This window comes from Aspergillus fumigatus, chromosome 2 (genome assembly GCF_000002655.1).
Source record: "Aspergillus fumigatus Af293 chromosome 2, whole genome shotgun sequence".
Lineage (NCBI taxonomy): Eukaryota > Fungi > Ascomycota > Eurotiomycetes > Eurotiales > Aspergillaceae > Aspergillus > Aspergillus fumigatus.
Window position 1 is genome coordinate 4,525,267 of NC_007195.1, and position 18,286 is coordinate 4,543,552.

Below are 18,286 nucleotides of genomic sequence, written 5' to 3' on the forward strand. Positions count from 1 at the left end.
TGGTCTCTTGTTGCTTATCGATTGGCATCTAGCCAACTGCTCGACAGACATCATCTGTTATCTTTCAGATTTTTGTTTCTTTTTGTTTCTATATCCAAGCTGTCAAAGGAATAGGTATACTAACAGATGGCGAGACCAAAGACAAAGAAAAGAAAATCTTATATACAACAATTGTGCTGTTCTCAAATCGACAGGCCTCACCCATAACCAAAGCCCAGAGTGCAAGTGCCATCATCAATTCGAAGCTAATAATCCAGAAAAATAATGCACTGAGATCGCAATGCAATCGAAAACGCCACGATGCTCATGGTATCAAATGCTTTCGAAAACACGCAGCGGCCGTTTCCTCAACCTCGCTTGAAGACAGCCGTACTTATTCCTCATATTTGCCACCCACGAAGGCCCAGTTTGACTCTTCAAGTTTGCCCTTGAGGAACTCGTATACCGTGAAAGTCACAGCCTGACCAGGAGCAACTCTCATCACACGAGGAGTGATACCCTTGTAGAAAGCGCGCGCACCCTCCTGCTTGAACATGTCCTTGGCAATGACCATGATTCGGTTGATGGCGGACTGACCAGGTTCAGCGCGTGTCTTCTGTAGTCTGGTCTTGATGGTGTCAATGGGGGCGTTTGAGAAGGGACCGACAGCACCGGAGATCAATCCGATGACCGTTGTCTGATATGAGGGAAGCTGCGAGTTGCTGTACTCGGGCTGGACTCTTTGAAGGAAAGCCTTCAGCTCGGTGTATGCGGTGAAGTTGGCAGCTTGGTTGGTACCCTGGCGAAGAGCAGTCAGGGAGACACCACGGTATAGGGCGCTAAATCCTTCTTCCCGGATCACGGTGAACAGTGCGTGGGGCGCGCTGCGGTACTTGGGGGTATCCAGAGGGTCCGCCAGACTGTGATGCTGTGCTTGTAAACGAATCTTAACGACTTCCATGGGGTTTACCACAGCGACGGCTTCGGTCACACCAGCAGCAAGACCAGCTAGGTCGAGATATTAGTTCATACACAGCTAAAGACACAGTGACCGAGGAAGGCATTGATCACGTACCGAGGAAGGTGGCCTTGCTGGTAACTGTACCAGTCTCCTTATCCGCAAGCATCTGCTTGTACCACTCATAGGAGGTGAAACGAATAGCCATTTTCGGGATGATACCGCCTAGAACAGCTCCCAGACCCTTGTACAATCCCAGGGCAGTTTCCTTCTTCACGATCTCGACACCGGTGGTGATAAACCCACGAGGTTTTACCTATCGAAACAATAAATTATCAGTGACCGCATAACTGAGCAACACTAGCGGCTCAACTTACCCCAGGGGCCCTAGCCCGTCGCGAGAGCTGCATTCTGACTTTGATGGTATCTGGGAGATTGTTAGCTCGGCTTTCAGAACCCGATATCGTTGAATTATAGCCTTACCAAGGGGATGGCAGACGAGAGCCTCCATCATACCGGCACCACCACCAGCTGTGTCACATGTTAGCATCACCGCCAACGAAGTATCCATGCACCACAAAAGCGTCATCATACCGATCAAGTTCACAGCTGCGGAAGCGGGCTTTTTGCCCTTGTTTCCCTCCACAGATTTGGCGGCCATGGCGAATGACTGGGTTATGAAACGTGATTATGTGGCTTTCTTTTCTTTTCTGTCAATTGAGGTTCTAGCTTCCTTCTATGACGATGGCTAATGGGGGCGATTATATCTCCCGATGACGAAACGGGAAGAATGACGAGAAATTGGCAAGAAGGGAGGAAAGGAGGTAAAAAAAGAAGGAAGTATGACTCAATTGGGCCCGATATAGAATTAAAAGCTCCAAGAAATCGACGATATCGGATCTTCACAGGTGCGCAAGAAATCCGGGGAGTTACGGAAGTATGGAGTTCCCTCGGCTCAAATCAAACTGATATTTAGATTGCTGGGACGCTCTGGGGTCACACGCTTATTGTAATAAAACTTGATCAATTTTCGGGAACGGGGAATTGCTCAATGTTTCGGGATCAGTGGCGGCTTTGTTACTTTGTTCTGTCTATCTGATTCACCTCACTCGGGGCCGTGGGGAAGCTATGACGGGGAAGCGGAGGAAGCTCTTCTGGACGAGCGGAAGAGATGCCGCCGCCCGCAACGTAGAACTGAAGGGTAACCGAAGTTGTAGAAGGATAGAGGTAGAAGATTTGAATTGTTATTCTAGCGATGTGCCTTGCGACTCACTTATATTTCTCAAGCTTTGTCTAGCAATCTAAGTAGAGTTTGCTCATGCCTACAGCGGTTATTGAAGGAGATCTACTGCCCGTCGTCTTCATAGCATCATCCCGAGGCATCGGGACAAGGCCAAAGTAGTGTCCAGAATCCAGTGCCCAGAACCTGCCTTTACTCCGTAACTAGTCCCTTGGTTGTCCCTTTAGATCACCTACACTACATTTGCCAGATATGGCTGGCGGTTCTCCCAAGAGCAAATGACTACTACATCACACGTACCAATGATGTTGGAGAACCGTCTTCACATGCTTAGAGTGACACGATCGATACATCATCGTCATTACGCATGATCTGAGTGCTTGTGATTCCATTCTTATCCTCTCTTAGTCAGGATAAGTCATGTGCATTTAATCGAAGAAACACCTTTGTCCTTCATAAGCGTTTACCTTCAGTGTGTGATAACCAGCTATGCGGAAATTTCCGGTTATGCCCCCGAATCTTCAGCCGAGGCTTTTTCCCGATTCGGACAGCCTGCGCCGTATGTATGAAGACAGTCACTAGATATGTGCCTTAACAGCACTTGGCTGTTATTGAGACTGAGGAGTTTACATTTGTGATGTTGAGTCAAGTGACATCGATTTGAATTGGATCAAAGACATCTGAACGGTAGATATGTTCGTTCTCCTGCTTCAGGGAGGAACTCAGATTTCACACTTCCCACGCATGGGACTACTTCTACGGCTTATAGTTTATCCATGCTCACTACAAAAATTGATGCAGGGCCTCTATGTAAAAATTTAGTACAATTCATGGTACATGGTCATGTGTACTATTGTTTTATCGTGCAGTGGGCCTCTTATGAGTGTCGCGAGACAGATATGTTGTTGATTCTTGCTAAATACTGTCTATTTTGTTATGAGAATCGAGGGCAATCCCTTACAAGCAAATAAACCCAAGTTAATCTTACAGCCTCTGTTCCTGGAGAAAAACAATTATAATCTATCAGTATCAGGAATCAATTCAGCCTGATCTTAAGGCAGTACTTTTTACCCCACACAAGCTATTATCATTTATCAAGGATCATCGGATTTGATCCGATCTCAGTCTTTAGCCCCATGAATTGGCGTTCCCGAAAAGGCACTGTCAGTGAACATGAAGCAAACAAGCATCGCTTATTTGAAGTTGATTTGCCTTGTGCTCTACATCGCGGCGTACCACAGAAAAGGGGCTACGACCGACTGATTGCTTAATAACACTTTGCGATGAACCACGGCATAGCCGAAAATGACAGTTCTGAGCGGCCACGTCCCTCGAAGGCACGGAGCTTGAAGTACATCAGCAAAACTATCTTAATTTTCCTTCTGCGCCAATGGTTGCTCATAGGCATCGGAGTCGCCTGTGTTTTGGCATACTATTTCCCCAACGTAGCCAAGCATGGCGGCGTCATCAGAGCTGAATACAGTATTCTGTACGGAGCGATGGCGATCATATTCCTCACATCAGGTCTAAGCATCCCACGCCAGAAATTGCTTACGCATCTTCTAAACTGGCGTCTTCATTTTCTTGTCCAGGTCTTCTCATTCATATTCATTCCGGCGCTCACACTTGCGGTTGTTCATATTATTTTGGCTGGAGATGCGCATGGCCATATCGACCGGGCCGTGCTGGCGGGTTATATCTTTACCGCTTGTATACCGACTACCATCGCTTCAAATGTCGTGATGACCCGATCAGCCGGTGGAGATGATGCAGCTGCTTTAGTTGAGGTTGTCATTGCCAATTTCCTAGGTCCGTTCATCACGGCCGGTTGGACTGTCACTTTGCTACCCACTACCGCTGAATTCGATCCGTGGAGGCAAGCGAACGGAGATTTAAGTGAGATGTACAAGGATGTATTCAAACAGTTAGGCCTCAGCGCACTTTTGCCCCTAGTAATAGGACAGCTGGTGCGTTGGGCCTGGCCAGAGCAGACGGAACGAGTGATGCAGACGTATCGGATCGCGAAGCTTGGATCCGCTTGTTTACTGCTGATTGTTTGGTAAATATCATGATCATGTCCCGAAGTGAACCAAAATCTCTGACTCTGAAAACCATGGCAGGATGACATTCTCCTCCTGCTTCGCTACAGGAGCACTTCAAACTCTTTCAATACAAAGTGTCCTGTTCGTGGTCTTCTTCAACATCGCGCTGTACATTGCCCTCACTGCCGTATGTTTCGTCCTTTCACGGCCACCGGAAGTACTGTCGGTCAATAGGTTCGGCATGCGACACATATTCAAGCGCATAACCCCCGAGGAGACGATTGCAGTCTGCTTCTGTGGTCCCGCAAAGAGCACCGCGCTGGGCATTCCCCTGTTATATGCCATGTGGTCTCCAGTTGACCTTTACACCAAGGCAAGAACCTCGGTACCTGTGTTGCTGTATACGACGGAGCAGATCTGTATAGCACACTTTTTTGTTCATGCCCTGCAAAGGTGGCATAAGAATCTAAACAAGAAACAGGATGTTGAGACAATCGGCGACCATGTCAATTCTTCCAGAATGACTGTGCTTTCACTTGCGGACGAACCGTTAGACCATAAAGGCGTGGATAGATGCAATGATTAAAATGACCAAGTTCCTTGTTTGATAAGATGAAAATCCATAACCAGAATGCTTATTGGAAATCCCGTCTCTGCCTTTCACAGAGATTGATGCATGCATTTACAAATGGAAGGGATCTTATATAACATAATGACCAGCGGACTGGCCTGGGGGTCAAAGAAAAGGCAAGCCAGAGGTCTCGAAGATATCATGCGTAAGGCAGGGAGCCAGGGGGAGAAGCAAGGAAATAGTGATAAAACCGACACCTCGTCAGATATAGCTCACCTTCACTCCCATCCCCACAGTGCCCTTGATCTTCTGCCAACCCGACCCAGTGATTCTCCGAATTTTTTCGCGGATGTTCTGCCTGCTTAGCGCCACAATAATGCCTAGCATGAATAAGAGCGTGCGAGCAATTGACAGAGGATTGCCAGCCACGGTCTTTGACATGTACTGCATAATATTGCGCAGCACATTTGCCAACGCTCGATTTGATCTCGCCGGCTTGTCGGTTTTCTTGACATTTTTCGACGACGCAGGAGGCGAAAATGCAGTGCGACCTGAAGGAGTTGACTTGCTACTAGACATTTTGTCCGCGGGCTTTCCCACTTTGGCTTTCGAAGCGCCGTTGGGTCGGCTCTTTTCGATACCAGAATCGACCTTGCTATCATTGCGTCGCTGATTCTTTTGCTCCAATCGTTCGGCTGCTGCTGCTTCTTCCGCTCGTCGACGGTCTTCCTCACGCGTTTGTCTCTCCAGCTCAGCTTCTTTCTCGCGCTGGAGCGCCGCTGCGCGCAGTTCTCCTTGTTCCTTCTCTTCCTTGATTCCCTCGAGGGTCTGTAGAAAGACATCTTTTCTTTCCTCGTCCAGAACTTCACTCATATTGATAAACTCTCTGGCATAGTCCCATTCCTCATTACGGGGAAGAACGTGTAGTGTGAAGAGCTCAATGATCTTAACCCGCGCTGCCAAATCTTTCGGAGTGTCAGTGCCGCCGTTCGGTCTGGAATGGGAATGGTGAGGCGGAGAATTGCGCAGATGCTCTGCGATGTCCAGGCTGGGCTGGCCGTATGAGGAGAGGTAGGTTTCGAGTCGTTGCTGGTTTAGCGCTTGGGAAGCAGAGTGGTGCAACAAGAGAGTGGCTCTGTTAAGGCATAGAAGTCAGTGTCAGTGCAGGAGTTAATTGGTGGAGGCAGAGGCTTAACGGACAGATTATAGACGACCTCTGCATCGACAGATCCCTCCAACCCTCTGTAGCCAGTCTGAACTACAGTCTCCCAAATTTGCCCATCGCGCACCTGGGACGAGATGGACTTCCACTTCTTCTGACCGAATTGCTTTTTCCCTTCCTCAGGCCCCAATTCGAGAATGGAACTCAAAAGAGTGATATAAAGATTCCATACTTTGATTCTCCAAGTGCTTTGAGCAGACGCGATAGGCGGCGTTGAGTCGTCACCATTAACGTATCGCTCGTCATGAGCTTGCGGAACAGTTATGGCAGGTTCAAGAGCAGACAAGGCCTCTGGCAACCGTCGTGTCAGATAGAGTTCCCGAGCATTCTTATATGTCTTTGAAAAGAACTTCGAGGGAGACAGGGACGAGGTGGAGGATGAAAGTTGCGACTGAGACGTCGTCATGTACGATCCATCTTCGGCCATTGTTCACCGCCAGCGGAGAATGCGATCAGCGAGAAAGAATCGAGATGAGGGCAGGAGGAATGGATAGTAATTGTGAGAAATTGCAACAATGGCGGCACAAGTGATAGTGACAAAGTTGGAGAGGTATCATAAATTGAAGCTTCGCAAGGATGCACGGAGCTTGTGAGTGGTGGTAGTTGTTAGTCGCTAGACTCCGATTGAACCCAAGAGTTGGGGTTAACTGCTTTCCCTCGGCTCGGCCATTGCCTGAGTCTGGGGTCTGGCTGATGTCACGGGATGCGGGTCCGTAAAACACGGAGGTACTGCTCCGTATCATGACCTGACCTTGGTTATCGCAGAACCTATCAGGAGACTGATTGTTCTAAACATTGCGACTGTAGAAAAGAATATTCGACCATCTCTGCGAGGACTTGCTGATGATGAAGGACGCGGAGCTCACGAGACTCGTTTCATTACCTGTCGATCGGGGCAAGTGTTACTTCATTCGTCTTCCCACATGCTAGCTTCGATCAACATTCAGATTACAATCAGTTGGATATATGCATCACTTGCTCCTCTGGCATCTCCTCTTTTTCCTAATTGAACTCCTTCCATTATTTCTATCTGTTTGCGTCTCACTCAGCTCTCGATCTCGTATAGATCATTTCCAAAAGCTCAGGGGACCACTGAGAAGATGGATGTAACAGCTCAAACTTTCCCTTATCATCTTCCCCGGATCCTGGATGATCTGGCAACATGCTGCTTTGTATCCATGGACTTCGAATTTTCTGGGATCGCTACTACTTCTTCGAACCCAACCAGGAAACCCCAGTCCCTCCAGGCTCGCTACGAAGAAGTGAAAAACTCAGCCGATAAATATCAGATCTTACAAGTCGGGCTGACAATCTGTCACGAGGATACCAAGAATGGTCAGATCTTCAGTTCTTGCCCTCCATTGTGGATTCCGACTGTTGACTTGGACCCTCGACAGCGTCGTATACTTTGAAACCCTACAACGTAAACTTGAACCCGATTATCGACCGGAGACTAGAGGTGGAGAGAGGCTGGTCCATGCAAAGTAGCGGTATGTCAAGTCAATAGCCGCCTTAGTTGCAGACATTAGAAACCTGAACAAATCTGCCCAGCTATTGAGTTCCTACTCGAGAACAAGTTCAGCATCGACTCCATTTTGAAACACGGTGTCCAATACCTGTCTCGGGAGGAAGAAAAACGAGCTATTGCCAACGCCATCGAAAGACGTGACCGCGTCGCAACACACACGTTGATCGACGTCAAAGAGACTGAGCACGAGTCGTTAGCCTTTCTAAAAGCTGTTCGCCGTGTCGTAGATGACTGGCTTGCATTGGGAGCCGTAAGACAACCATCATTAGGTCCCCTGTGGAAGCTAATCATTGTACCAGACACGCGAAGAGTACCTGAACATCCCGCCGCCAACCCGCCTTGGTGTTTCTCAGTCATCCAAGTCTCTACCCTCGGCCTTGAACCGGTTTCAGAAAAGGCTTGTTCACCAGCTGATAGAGGTGGAATATCCTTCATTGGTGGCAATCAGCAGACCCGACTTCATCCAAATCATCGACTACAATGAGGAACGTGAGAGATCTGTCCGCGAGCAAAGAGTGAAGAAAATTCAGGAGCGCACCTGGAAACAAACAGGCTTTAGGTGGGTAGCTGAGGCTTTAGCCGGAGGAGATCTTACCAATCTGCATTCCGGCTACTTCATTGGTATCATGGCGAGCTCCGCTGCTGTAGAACCAAAATACCCTCTGAACGAGTTTTCAGACAAACTCAAGCAGCGATTGAAAGAGCATAGGCCTGTTCTTGTTGGCCATAACATTTTCTCAGATCTTATCTACTTTTGCCGTTGCTTCTTTGGGCCTCTTCCAAGCAAAGTGGAAGAGTTCCAGTCAATGGCGCACGAATTGTTTCCGGTTTTGATGGACACCAAATACATGGCCACACACAACTGTGGTTCCATCAATCCCAGGTCGTCACTCTCAGAGCTTAACGAAAACTTGGCGAAGAAAGCAATTCCGAAAATCAGTGCGCATGACTTCCTTGATCGTCAGTTTGAATTGATGGCTAAGAAGACAACAGGCATACACCCGCAACATTCCAAGTATACTACTCAGAAAATTGACCATGAAGCAGGCTACGATAGCTTGCTAACCGCCCAAGTTTTTATCAGGCTGTCTGCTCAGCTCCGCGAGGGAGGGGTAGAACCACTGCAACAGAAGTCCACTAAAGATGCTCAAGACACATCGTATCTCCAGCAAACGTATCGAGAGGTTGCACCCGATGCCTATGCTGAGGGCAGATTGCAACCAACATCTGGAAGCGCACAGAAAGCTTTTGAGCAGAAGCCAAGACCAATCAGTACAGAATCTCCCAAACCGCCAATGAGCAGAGTCCTCGAAACCAGATTTGATTTACTAGAAATTGAGGAGGCCATAGATGAAGTCGACAGTAATATACCTATTAATGACCGTAGATTGTCATTGGGTCCTACCGATTCTGTGGAGGTCATGCAGAAGGCTGTCAATGGCGAGCTCATCCCTCGCCTGGGAGCGGAGTTCTGGAAAGTATACGGGAACAAGTTGCGAGTCTTTGGCACATTGGAAAGAGTTTGCGTGATGGGAGCGCCGTGAATTTAAGGCACTGGTACAGGTCCAACTACGCGTAGCCCAAAGCTCTCTTGATTGTACACAAATATTTCATCGATTGGTAACAAGAACGACCGCGAAGGCGCCACCATACCAAGTATAGTCGATTACAGTGACCCAAGATTGGCAGTGTAGCAGAATGTACGCAGCGTCTATCTAACAGTACACCTTGAATTAAAGAAGGTACCGCTAGCGAAAAAAGGCCGCCTACTCTCTCTGAGCACCACTAAATGATCGACTGGTTGTAGAAGAATCATAACGCAGTTGACGATAAGGAAAAGGTGCTGTGGGAGAAAAGAAAGAAACAGGAGAAACTGTGATGAAAAATGGGAAAGAAAAGGGCTTAGGTCACCTGATCTTCTAGCCCGTGTAGGACTAGCGTGGCTCTGGTAGACAGGTGACCGCCAACTTTTCTCTGGTGATTATCGGGGACGGACTTGTTGACGAGGACGAGTCCAGTGGTTGCATTGTAAAAAAATGTCTTCAGGACCCAATGGCGCCAGGCGCATAGCGTCTGTGTTGAGTACGCAATAATTTAACTTTTCCGTACTTTGATTAGGTCGTTTTCTGACTTCTATTCAGGGCCTTCAATAGTCGACTCTCGTGTCTGCAGAAGCTGTCAAGAGACACTCGTTCGCCGCAATTATGCCTCCACGGCTGCGCCTAGTTCAGCTTCAGAAACTGTTTCAACTCCTGCCTCAACATTTCCCGTCGTCAAACCTACACACATCATCAAGGCCGGCGTGGCCCTATCGCGTCCTCCGCAAATCACCCGTGATCTCACACCATTCGAAAAGGCGTACTTTTTTTACCAGAAACGGCTGAACGAGCGACTGGCACTCCCATTTACAAAATATTTCTATTTCAAGCGAGGTACTCCAGCTGACGAGGACTGGAAGCGTAAGATTCGGGAGCGTCAGACGCCGGCACGCGACATCGGCAAATATAACGCGTACTCGAAGGAAGCATGGAATGACGAATTGCTCGTGGGAGCCGTTGAGTCCGAACCAGAGCATCAGATTGAGATGCTTGTGCGGGATGCAGAGAGTACTGCCAATGCCACTTCTCAAGATACGAGCAAGAAGGAGGAGATTCCCAGACCCTTCCCCCGAGTGACGGAGGCGGACCAGAAGAATGACCAGAGGAGCTTGAACCGGGCTCTGCAGAGAACCCTCTATCTTCTTGTCCAGACCAAGGAGGGATACTGGAAACTCCCTAGTTCGCCGGTCGAGACAGGGGAGTCCCTTCGCGTGGTGAGTAGTGATTGAAATCGAGCGTATGGCCATTCTGGGGTACTAATTGATCGCCTGCACAGGCCGCTGAACGTACCCTGGAACAATCTGCTGGTGTGAACATGAACACCTGGATGGTTGGCTATCACCCTGTTGGCCACCACGTCTACAACTTCCGACACCCCAAGACCGACCCCGCAACTGGCCAACAATGGCTCGGCGAGAAGACATTCTTCATAAAGGGTCGTATCATGGCTGGACAGGCTGACCTGTCCGCCAACGTACAGGGTCTGCAGGACTTCAAGTGGCTGGCTAAGGAGGAGATTGCCAAATTCGTGCTCCCCCAGTACTACAGCAACATCAAGAACATGCTGGCTGAGCGGTAAATGCCTAGGTCCGAAGTACAGAGAATCTGTGTATCGCATTTATGATACTCTTTACCGTTGGCTTGACTGAAGGAGGATTTGTATCGATAGAGCTGTTGCGCACCATTTCTTTTGGGTTGAGGGTGATTGTTTCCACTTATAGGTCACTGAATTGCATATACTGCTGTAGTATGAAATGTATAACTAAGTTTCTGATTTCAATCATTTTTCAGCTTAATGATCCCAGTTCTTATGGAGTCGTAATAATATCAACCCAAACGCCACGCCTAACATCTATCCCAATGAAACCAAGTAAACCAAGCTGAAGAACGGACACTAAAACACTCTGCATCACTTTAAGTTGAACTTCTGCCCCTGGACCACGGGCTGGTCCTTTGCAGTTTTCCCAGCTAGACTCTTCCCACACATTGGACAAGCTATTGATCTCATCAGCAACTGCTTCAACACAGATCAACCTAGGACACCGAAGATAAAGAACTTACCATTCTTCTGATAGGCACACCGCTGACAATACTTCCGCCCCTGCTCCGTCTTAGTCTTGCACAACTCACAAGACGACGAGTACGCCGCATATGGATTCTTGGCCTTGGCGCTGAGCAGTTTACTCTATGTTCCGTTAGTTCGGTCACTTGAATAGCACTGCTCCTCAGAAAGAGATAGAGCATACCTTTCCAATACCGGTATTCCCCAACGTCGGTTTCGATTTCGTAGCAGGGCCAGGTCCAGCTCCGCCACCACCGCCTAGGGTCGTTGCCGGCGAGCCATAGTACATTTCACTCTTGCGTTTGACGCCTGGAGTGACCAGTTCCGTGGACTTGAGTTTCTTTTGGCACTTTGCGCAGACCATGGTCTTTTTTTGTGTGGCCTTATTTCCGGTTTCGTGGTCGTGGTTGTTAGGTTCTGATGGTTGTCGCTTTTGCTTGGAGTCCGTGGCTCCGTCGGTTGGGTGGCACTTATTTGGGCTTGATGTCAGGGTGGAGACTTGGTGGGTGGCGCTGACTTATAATGCACCCTGCGGGGTTGGTTTGTGCGGGTTACTGAAATGGGTTTAAAGAGGTACATGTTGATCAGAAAACAGGGTCTTTAAGATTATTTTTATTTGAAAACGTAGGTATTGAAAACGTAGTTATATTATATGCATAGCATGCGTTTAGTAAAGACTCAGACGGGGTATGTCGGGTTCATCGTTCAATATCATAAGAGACCGCAAACTCAACCGGAAAAAAAGAAAATATCCAACGCAAATGGTATCATCAAATGGGATAGGAAAATTATTCTTGCGGAAAAAGTCGACTGATTTTACTAATATCCCTCCTTTCATGCGTGAGGATGGTGTTGGTACTGTTGGTTAGATGGGAGCCCGTGGGATCCAGTATCGCTCTCACTGTGGAGCTCTGCTGGAGGAAATTGTCCGTTGCTGTTCGTCGGGTTCGAGTAACCATTCACGGGGCTCAAGCCGCCATTCGTAGGGCTCGAGTAGCCGGAGAATGCTTGATGGCTAGGAGGCTGCGGTGACGGCGGTTGATATGGCTGATATGAGGACATAGGTGCGTAACTACCTGGAGGGGGAGGAGGAGGGAGAGACTGAATATGCTGAGCGTGCTGTGCATATGGGGCATGCTGGACGTTTTGAGCATGTTCTTGAGAATAGAACTTGCTGGCCTTGCACCATTGGATACAGCAGAAGATGAGGCCAAAATATATGCCGACTGTGCAGAAGAAGGAGACGATTGAGACGGCCATGTTCAAATACGGCGGTGGAATCTTCGATTCGAAATTGTACATGATTGTCACGATCAGCTGCTCGAGGTTAAGCACAAAGAGGAAGAAGCCTCCCAAAGCAAGGGTTATAGATCCGGTCTGATCAAAGGCTATTAGCGAACAGGTACACAGTTAGACGACAGGTCGGCTCATACCTTGCTGCTAAATTTCGATTTCGCAATGATGTAGGTTGTCCACAAGAGAACCTCCAGAGACATCAGCCATTCGACGATGATGCGAGCCTCAGTAATCTTGTTATAGTGTCTGACTATTTGCCGTTGGATGCTTCCATTCACCTCCATGACGAGGAGAGCAATGTACATGGCAGCATTGACCACCATGAGAACTCCCAAAGCACCTAGGAGAACCCAGTGCAGTATGGACACGGGAAAGATTGCCTTGCCGCCGTTCGCAATTCGGTTGAGATATGCTTGGATGACCCGGTAGAAGACATAGAATATGAGAAACATGGCTAGAAGCCAGAATATCGTTTGGAGCATTAACATGACAACATAGCTCTGCTTCACTGTGACCTCGCAAATATAGAAGAACATGTAAGGGATTGTAAGGAGCTCGGCGCTAGAGGATAAAAATTAGAACTTAGACTCGTCTTCTCAATTATATCTTCCATTGCGGAAGCGAATGGGTTATTTTCTACTCACAGGATATAGCTCAAAATCCCGAAGACAAGAGCCTTCTTAGGCAGACACTTGGGCAGCGCCTTAGGCTGTCTGATGAAAAAACAGCCAAAAAGGAAGAGAAATAGAACTCCCAAAGTGAGGAACTCGAAAGCGAGCTGCGTGATGAAGTTCGATCTGCCTCCATACACGCTGTACATCGAAAATGTAACATCTTCGTTCCATGGCGAGTTGTTATAACTGGAGTAAGAATGACCACTGGACCCGACCCTAGACTTTCGTGGTAACAACATTATGAGTATCGACGCACGCTCCTTTTTGAAGACAACCGCTGAAGTCAGGTTGTGGACAATTGTTGGAGGATGCGGCACTGAATTAGCGACGGAGCCTCATTTTCAAGTGTTCACATAGGAGTCAGGCTCAAAAGTATGCTTTTTCTGTGGCTTGCGATAGTTTATATTAGCGACGAGCATGACAAACAATTGTGAGGCTCAGCCTTGGGGATACGAGGTGCTGGGGGCTAAGCACAACCGATTATTGGGCTGTAGAGAGCATGAATTAGCAAAATACGAAAATCGCACCCCAACACGATCACGCTTGGGTTGATTCTGGTCTAGTCTAGCGACTTTTATGGACATCCTTGGCCAAATCGAACAAGTCATTCCCGAATCAGCCTCGTCCGAAGGCTGTCTTTTGCTTGGCGGATAGTAGAGTCTCTTGGAGGCTAGGAGCCAAGAGCCGGACAAGTCATTGCCAGGCACACTCGTCATCCAAGGAGTCCGACAACAGTCATTGTTGAAACGAGAACCAAATAGGAAATTGGTTGATGCTATTCATCAATTGTAAGTTTACTTCCATACCTCTGAATCCCTATCGGTCTTGGAGCTCCCCCGTCTCAATCTCCCGCAAAAGGCTTCTCCTGGCAAACTTAAAGTTCCACCCGATATATTTGCGGCACGAGTGTCGGATTCCTAGCCGCTCATGAGATTGCATGCGCGCAGGGTAAGCAAGTCAATGCATCAACCCCCTGCCTCTTGAGATTTGTCTGCTCGTGCTCTGGAGAACATCAAAGCTTGAGGCCGAGCATATATCTCGACTCCGTGAAGCTCTTTTTCGAGATCATCTCTGAGAGACAATACATCAGTGTAGCAGGCGTGGTAGTTGAAGCGGCCTGGGCGTGTTGTGGTAACTTTAAATATGATCTAGATAAAGACAAGGCTGTTAGTCGCTATGTCCACACAAATAGAACACAGGCTGCCATTCAATCTTCCGAGTGCTCATCTGTGTGCTGAGAGCAACCGAGACTAGCAAGCCCGCGACAGCTTGAGGAAGACATACAGCTCGATTTTCAAAGACCGGGTACCCTTGATGAGAAGACAAGGACTCTGCTAAATACACGGATCCGCTCTTCTGGTTAATACTTTGTCTTCCAACCTCGATTGAGATCTGGTGTACTCGTCAACTGTTTGCTTTGATTGCTTGGAAAAGCATGCTTATTGTTCATCGTTCCAATTGAGGTTTCGTGCATGATCTGACAAGTTTGATCCCTGTACTCGCTCATTCACAGGCATGTTCCTAGGAGAGAGGGAAGCGTGCAGGACAAGCCACAGAAAAAGTGTCCCCTTGGCAATGGCTGTGCTTCAGTAACGGCGAAGACAAGATAGAACTCGCAATGGTTGAAAAACTCGACCATTACCTGTGGCGTAAGACATCATGGTAAACAATCAGTCTGACTTCAGCTCTGGGCAGATAGCCGACATATCGTCAAGTCCGAGTGGCAGAGGGTTGTGTTGGCAGTGGCAAAATAAATAAATAGGAACGATACCCTCCACACTTTAACAAACCCTGCCACTAGATTTCCTTCTCTTCCTCAGCTTGTGCCATAAAGTCCATAAACTAGACCAGTCCCTGGCTGTTTTATCTTTTCAGCTGTTCGGGATCGGACCGTTCACCCCACAGCTTATCACTTGCGTAAATCTGTTGGGCTGTTTGCTGTTCCAAGAATTGTAGCTTGACCCGCCACTTATGAACCGCGTTGCGGCAACTGGACAGCAGATCAACACATGAATGGCAAATGAAACACTCACACTTGAGTTTGTATCAAAATTTGAGGCGTGAATGGAACCAGAAAGGTGCTGGAAAATAGCACCCGACATGTCGCGACCAACCAAGCGATGGTTTCTTCTACCCAGTTAAAGGGGGCGAGAAAGAGGGCATCTCCCCCGACACTATAAGTTGGCTATTCTCTGCGCGCGTCTCAGGATGACGCGCTTTGAATCTCTGAGAGTCATCCATCATCTGCTAACAGAGAATTTGAACTGTCGTGAGCCTCTGACAAACATCGCGTTGCGAATCAAGGTTACTGTTGAGAACTTGAGGTTCATCTTTGCGTTGGATTCTGACTCCTTGCGCGAGTTGTATCGTACTATCGAGTACACAACCTCAGTATTTTGTCTTCGTTCGTTCGGCATCCAAGAGGCTTTGCTTTTCCCTGAAGTATCTCTTTACGATTTCTAGCTTGATTGCTTCGTTGCGCCCAGACTGGGTAAGTCTGCACTCTTGATCAACACCTGTCTTGACCTTCACTTTCACATATATAATTGGGATCATTGATCCGCATCTGCTCGCGGCATGGTATGGCCCCGAGGAGAGAGGACTATAGCTCCCTTGCTTCATGCTGTGATGAGAGAGTTACTCGTTTTTTTTACAAGATAATGCGATCATCCATTGTCTTCTCCCTCTTCGTGTTTTTCTGCCCATCACTGTCTGACTTGTATATTGAGAACGACTTCCAGGCTATTGCACTTTGAAAACTCATATTAGGCAGGAATTTCCATGCAGCTTCGACACTTGCATCGAGAAAGACAGAGCTCGACTGCAAGTAAAACGCTCATAAGGCAATCATCCCTAATTTGAAACACTTTCGCCCAGACGGTTCGCACAATGCCTCCTTGTGGTTCTTCGTTCAGTACTTTGAATTTGCCCTCAACATTCTCACTACCGGAGTGTATGGAATACTTTACTCTTACTGCCGGTCCTAACACGGACCTCTGGCGGAAGCCGCCCAATGGAGATACTGCTACGGCACCTATCGTTTTTACCTCGTTACGAAACCCTTTCGTAGTCGCCGAAGTCACAGTGAGTGCGGACTGGGAGATGGAATCAGACCAAGGCGGCATCGTTGTTTTCGCCGGAGCCGCACCTCAGTCCTTCTCCTCAGAGAATGTGCCAATATCGCCAGTGACGCCTTTTAGTCGTCACGGAATATCCCGGTCTCTGCGGCCGTGCAAATGGGTCAAAGCCGGCATGGAATTCTGCTCGGGGACAGTGAACGTATCCTCAGTCAGTGCAACGGCTGACGGAGCTGACTGGTGTGTCTCGCCCCTCTGTCTGCCTGACAATGGACCGACGACTGTGCATTCTCTGCGGATCAAGTTCGAGCGCGTTGGTCATTCACTCATGGTCTGGTATCAGATTCCAACACTGTCCCCATTTGCAAGGACGCCGGGTGCTGTGGGCAGCACGTGGAAGAAGCTACGAGAAGTGACATGGTTCTTCTACGGGGTAGAGGACAAGTGTGTCCATGTGGGTGTGTATGCTAGCCGGCCGGCCAATATCTCGCGTAATAGCACCATGTGGGCGGTGATGAATGGTCCGATGCTGGGCAGCAGCGCCATGGCCGGCTCTGAGGAAGGGTTGGTGGTGGAATTCGAGGATTTGGAGATATATTAACGTCAGTGTTTGTTTTCCGCTCTCGATTATGGCTTCTCAGATACCTTCGTCCCAATCTCTTTCCGTTTATGTGATCGCAGCCTGCTTTTTTTTTTCTTTTTTTTTTTCTTTTTCTTTTTTTTTTCTTTTTTTTTTCTTTTTTTTTTTCTTTTGTTTTTTGCGTTGATCTCCTCAGGCTTCCAGTCAAGGTTTTATGAGCTGTTAAAGGTGTGCATTTGTGTTTCTTAGACGTCTTATTCTGTTCCAACGACCTAATCTGCATGGTCGCACATCTTGTCGCTGTCCTAATGAACATTGGTTAGTCTCCTTGTGGTATCTGCTATGACTTCATTGCATTGCTCTCCAAGATTGACACAAAAAAAAAAAAGTAACATGGTTCAGAAGATGTCAACCTTTCTATTATATTCGCAAGGGTGTCTGAGAGCTGCATTCTTCGTTTAGCCCGCACCATATTTTCTACCAAAAGTCAACACCTGCAGCATGTACACGAAGATCGACACTGGTAGAGCAACCCAACCAAGATTGCTGTTGAGGTCACGAGTCTACCAGAAATTAATAGATAGGCAGTGCCATCCCGAGAAATATGGTCTCTCACTTCAGCCGATCGAGTATGGAGTCAGCCACTCTGCACTCCACGGGAAGTTGTGGGTAAGAGGGCTACACTGGTTACTCTGTTGGTAGGACAGATAACCGAGGGAGCCATTCCATGGCTCGTGAGAAATCCACGACCAGGACAGCATCGAAGCCCCCAAGCGAAAAATAGCAACGGGGATAAAGGAGGCAGGAGTTGAGACTATAAGATGTTGGCTGGAAGGTTGACCCGCAAAGACACCCCTTTATTCGTATGAGTACGGAGTACAATGGATAGATACTTAGGAGTAATTCGATCGCAACTGAGTCTGGAGAAAGACGAGGATTTCATGCTCTAGTGTTGCATTGCACATGCCTCACTGAAGTTGCTTTCCACGAACCATGGTTTACTATCGTAGGGTGAGGTAGTTCAGGGACTGGTCGAATCAAATCTTTCCATGCTTGACTTCCAAGGTCCTTGAATATTAACTGGACTCTCACATTCTTCAACAGCAAGAAATAACAGCGGAATTATCTCATGACATGACGGAAGACGGCGTAAACGGAGAGGGTCCTACCAAATGACTAGCAGTACAGATGGGACTAAGTATACTCCATATGGCGCCACACACTATTATTTCCTGATACTGAATCCACTCGTGCCTCTCCTTTTCTTGAATGCAGAGATTTCTGATCCTCGGATTCGACCATTGTGCACAACATGCCTTAGTGAAATTCTGTGCAGTCATGCTAACATTGAGAACCAGACGAGAGTCCAGGTTAGAAGCGAGAAATAATACAAAGCAACTTGATTTTCTCAACTTGGAGCATGTAAAAAAAATACTAGGGACGTGATTGGCAGCAGGGA

The 18,286-nt window shown here is 47.9% G+C and overlaps 8 protein-coding genes across 8 annotated transcripts; 4 read left to right on the plus strand and 4 right to left on the minus strand.

Annotated features, from left to right (window-relative positions):
* Positions 1-14: 14 nt before the first annotated feature.
* Positions 15-2,219, minus strand: AFUA_2G16930 (putative succinate:fumarate antiporter (Acr1)). Its single transcript, XM_750937.2, has 4 exons — positions 1,421-2,219; positions 1,315-1,364; positions 1,055-1,253; positions 15-987 (listed from the first exon to the last, which is right to left on the minus strand). The coding sequence occupies exons 1-4, from the start codon at positions 1,596-1,598 to the stop codon at positions 374-376; spliced, it is 1,041 nt and encodes a 346-aa protein (XP_756030.1). The 5' UTR covers positions 1,599-2,219; the 3' UTR covers positions 15-373.
* A 1,700-nt stretch (positions 2,220-3,919) lies between these two features.
* AFUA_2G16940 (uncharacterized protein) lies at positions 3,920-4,805 on the plus strand (the record flags this gene model as incomplete). The annotated part of the gene is made up of 2 exons (XM_750938.1): positions 3,920-4,236; positions 4,355-4,805. 2 exons carry the CDS (start codon positions 3,920-3,922, stop codon positions 4,803-4,805), a joined length of 768 nt encoding a protein of 255 aa, XP_756031.1.
* Positions 4,806-5,051: 246 nt separating this feature from the next.
* On the minus strand, positions 5,052-6,439 carry pex26 (the record flags this gene model as incomplete). Its single annotated transcript, XM_750939.1, has 2 exons — positions 5,052-5,925; positions 5,991-6,439. 2 exons carry the CDS (start codon positions 6,437-6,439, stop codon positions 5,052-5,054), a joined length of 1,323 nt encoding a protein of 440 aa, XP_756032.1.
* A 673-nt stretch (positions 6,440-7,112) lies between these two features.
* On the plus strand, positions 7,113-9,374 carry AFUA_2G16960 (CAF1 family ribonuclease; the record flags this gene model as incomplete). The annotated part of the gene is made up of 5 exons (XM_077804244.1): positions 7,113-7,347; positions 7,410-7,502; positions 7,564-7,790; positions 7,840-8,479; positions 8,534-9,374. The coding sequence occupies 5 exons, from the start codon at positions 7,113-7,115 to the stop codon at positions 9,082-9,084; spliced, it is 1,746 nt and encodes a 581-aa protein (XP_077660404.1). The 3' UTR covers positions 9,085-9,374.
* A 153-nt stretch (positions 9,375-9,527) lies between these two features.
* Positions 9,528-10,717, plus strand: AFUA_2G16970 (mitochondrial 54S ribosomal protein mL46; the record flags this gene model as incomplete). The annotated part of the gene is made up of 3 exons (XM_750941.2): positions 9,528-9,622; positions 9,682-10,352; positions 10,415-10,717. Exons 1-3 carry the CDS (start codon positions 9,577-9,579, stop codon positions 10,715-10,717), a joined length of 1,020 nt encoding a protein of 339 aa, XP_756034.1. The 5' UTR covers positions 9,528-9,576.
* A 330-nt stretch (positions 10,718-11,047) lies between these two features.
* AFUA_2G16980 (cysteine-rich PDZ-binding protein) lies at positions 11,048-11,688 on the minus strand (the record flags this gene model as incomplete). Its single annotated transcript, XM_001481636.2, has 3 exons — positions 11,385-11,688; positions 11,200-11,323; positions 11,048-11,133 (listed from the first exon to the last, which is right to left on the minus strand). The coding sequence occupies exons 1-3, from the start codon at positions 11,562-11,564 to the stop codon at positions 11,048-11,050; spliced, it is 390 nt and encodes a 129-aa protein (XP_001481686.1). The 5' UTR covers positions 11,565-11,688.
* Positions 11,689-11,736: 48 nt separating this feature from the next.
* Positions 11,737-14,738, minus strand: AFUA_2G16985 (uncharacterized protein). Its single transcript, XM_001481637.2, has 4 exons — positions 14,455-14,738; positions 13,141-14,318; positions 12,634-13,057; positions 11,737-12,577 (listed from the first exon to the last, which is right to left on the minus strand). The coding sequence occupies exons 2-4, from the start codon at positions 13,407-13,409 to the stop codon at positions 12,035-12,037; spliced, it is 1,236 nt and encodes a 411-aa protein (XP_001481687.1). The 5' UTR covers positions 13,410-14,318; positions 14,455-14,738; the 3' UTR covers positions 11,737-12,034.
* Positions 14,739-16,059: 1,321 nt separating this feature from the next.
* Positions 16,060-18,239, plus strand: AFUA_2G16990 (uncharacterized protein; the record flags this gene model as incomplete). The annotated part of the gene is made up of 2 exons (XM_750943.2): positions 16,060-17,145; positions 17,217-18,239. One exon carries the CDS (start codon positions 16,060-16,062, stop codon positions 16,846-16,848), a length of 789 nt encoding a protein of 262 aa, XP_756036.1. The 3' UTR covers positions 16,849-17,145; positions 17,217-18,239.
* Between the last annotated feature and the right edge of the window lie 47 nt (positions 18,240-18,286).

Coding starts and splice junctions, on each gene's coding strand:
- AFUA_2G16930 (XM_750937.2), bottom strand. CDS start 1,598: ATGGCCGCCAAATCTGTGGAGGGAAACAAGGGCAAAAAGCCCGCTTCC. Junction 1,365..1,420: donor TCTCGTCTGCCATCCCCTTG/GTAAGGCTATAA, acceptor ACAATCTCCCAG/ATACCATCAAAGTCAGAATG. Junction 988..1,054: donor CAGCAAGGCCACCTTCCTCG/GTACGTGATCAA, acceptor ATCTCGACCTAG/CTGGTCTTGCTGCTGGTGTG.
- AFUA_2G16985 (XM_001481637.2), bottom strand. CDS start 13,409: ATGTTGTTACCACGAAAGTCTAGGGTCGGGTCCAGTGGTCATTCTTAC. Junction 13,058..13,140: donor GGGATTTTGAGCTATATCCT/GTGAGTAGAAAA, acceptor TTTATCCTCTAG/CGCCGAGCTCCTTACAATCC. Junction 12,578..12,633: donor AATCGAAATTTAGCAGCAAG/GTATGAGCCGAC, acceptor GCCTTTGATCAG/ACCGGATCTATAACCCTTGC.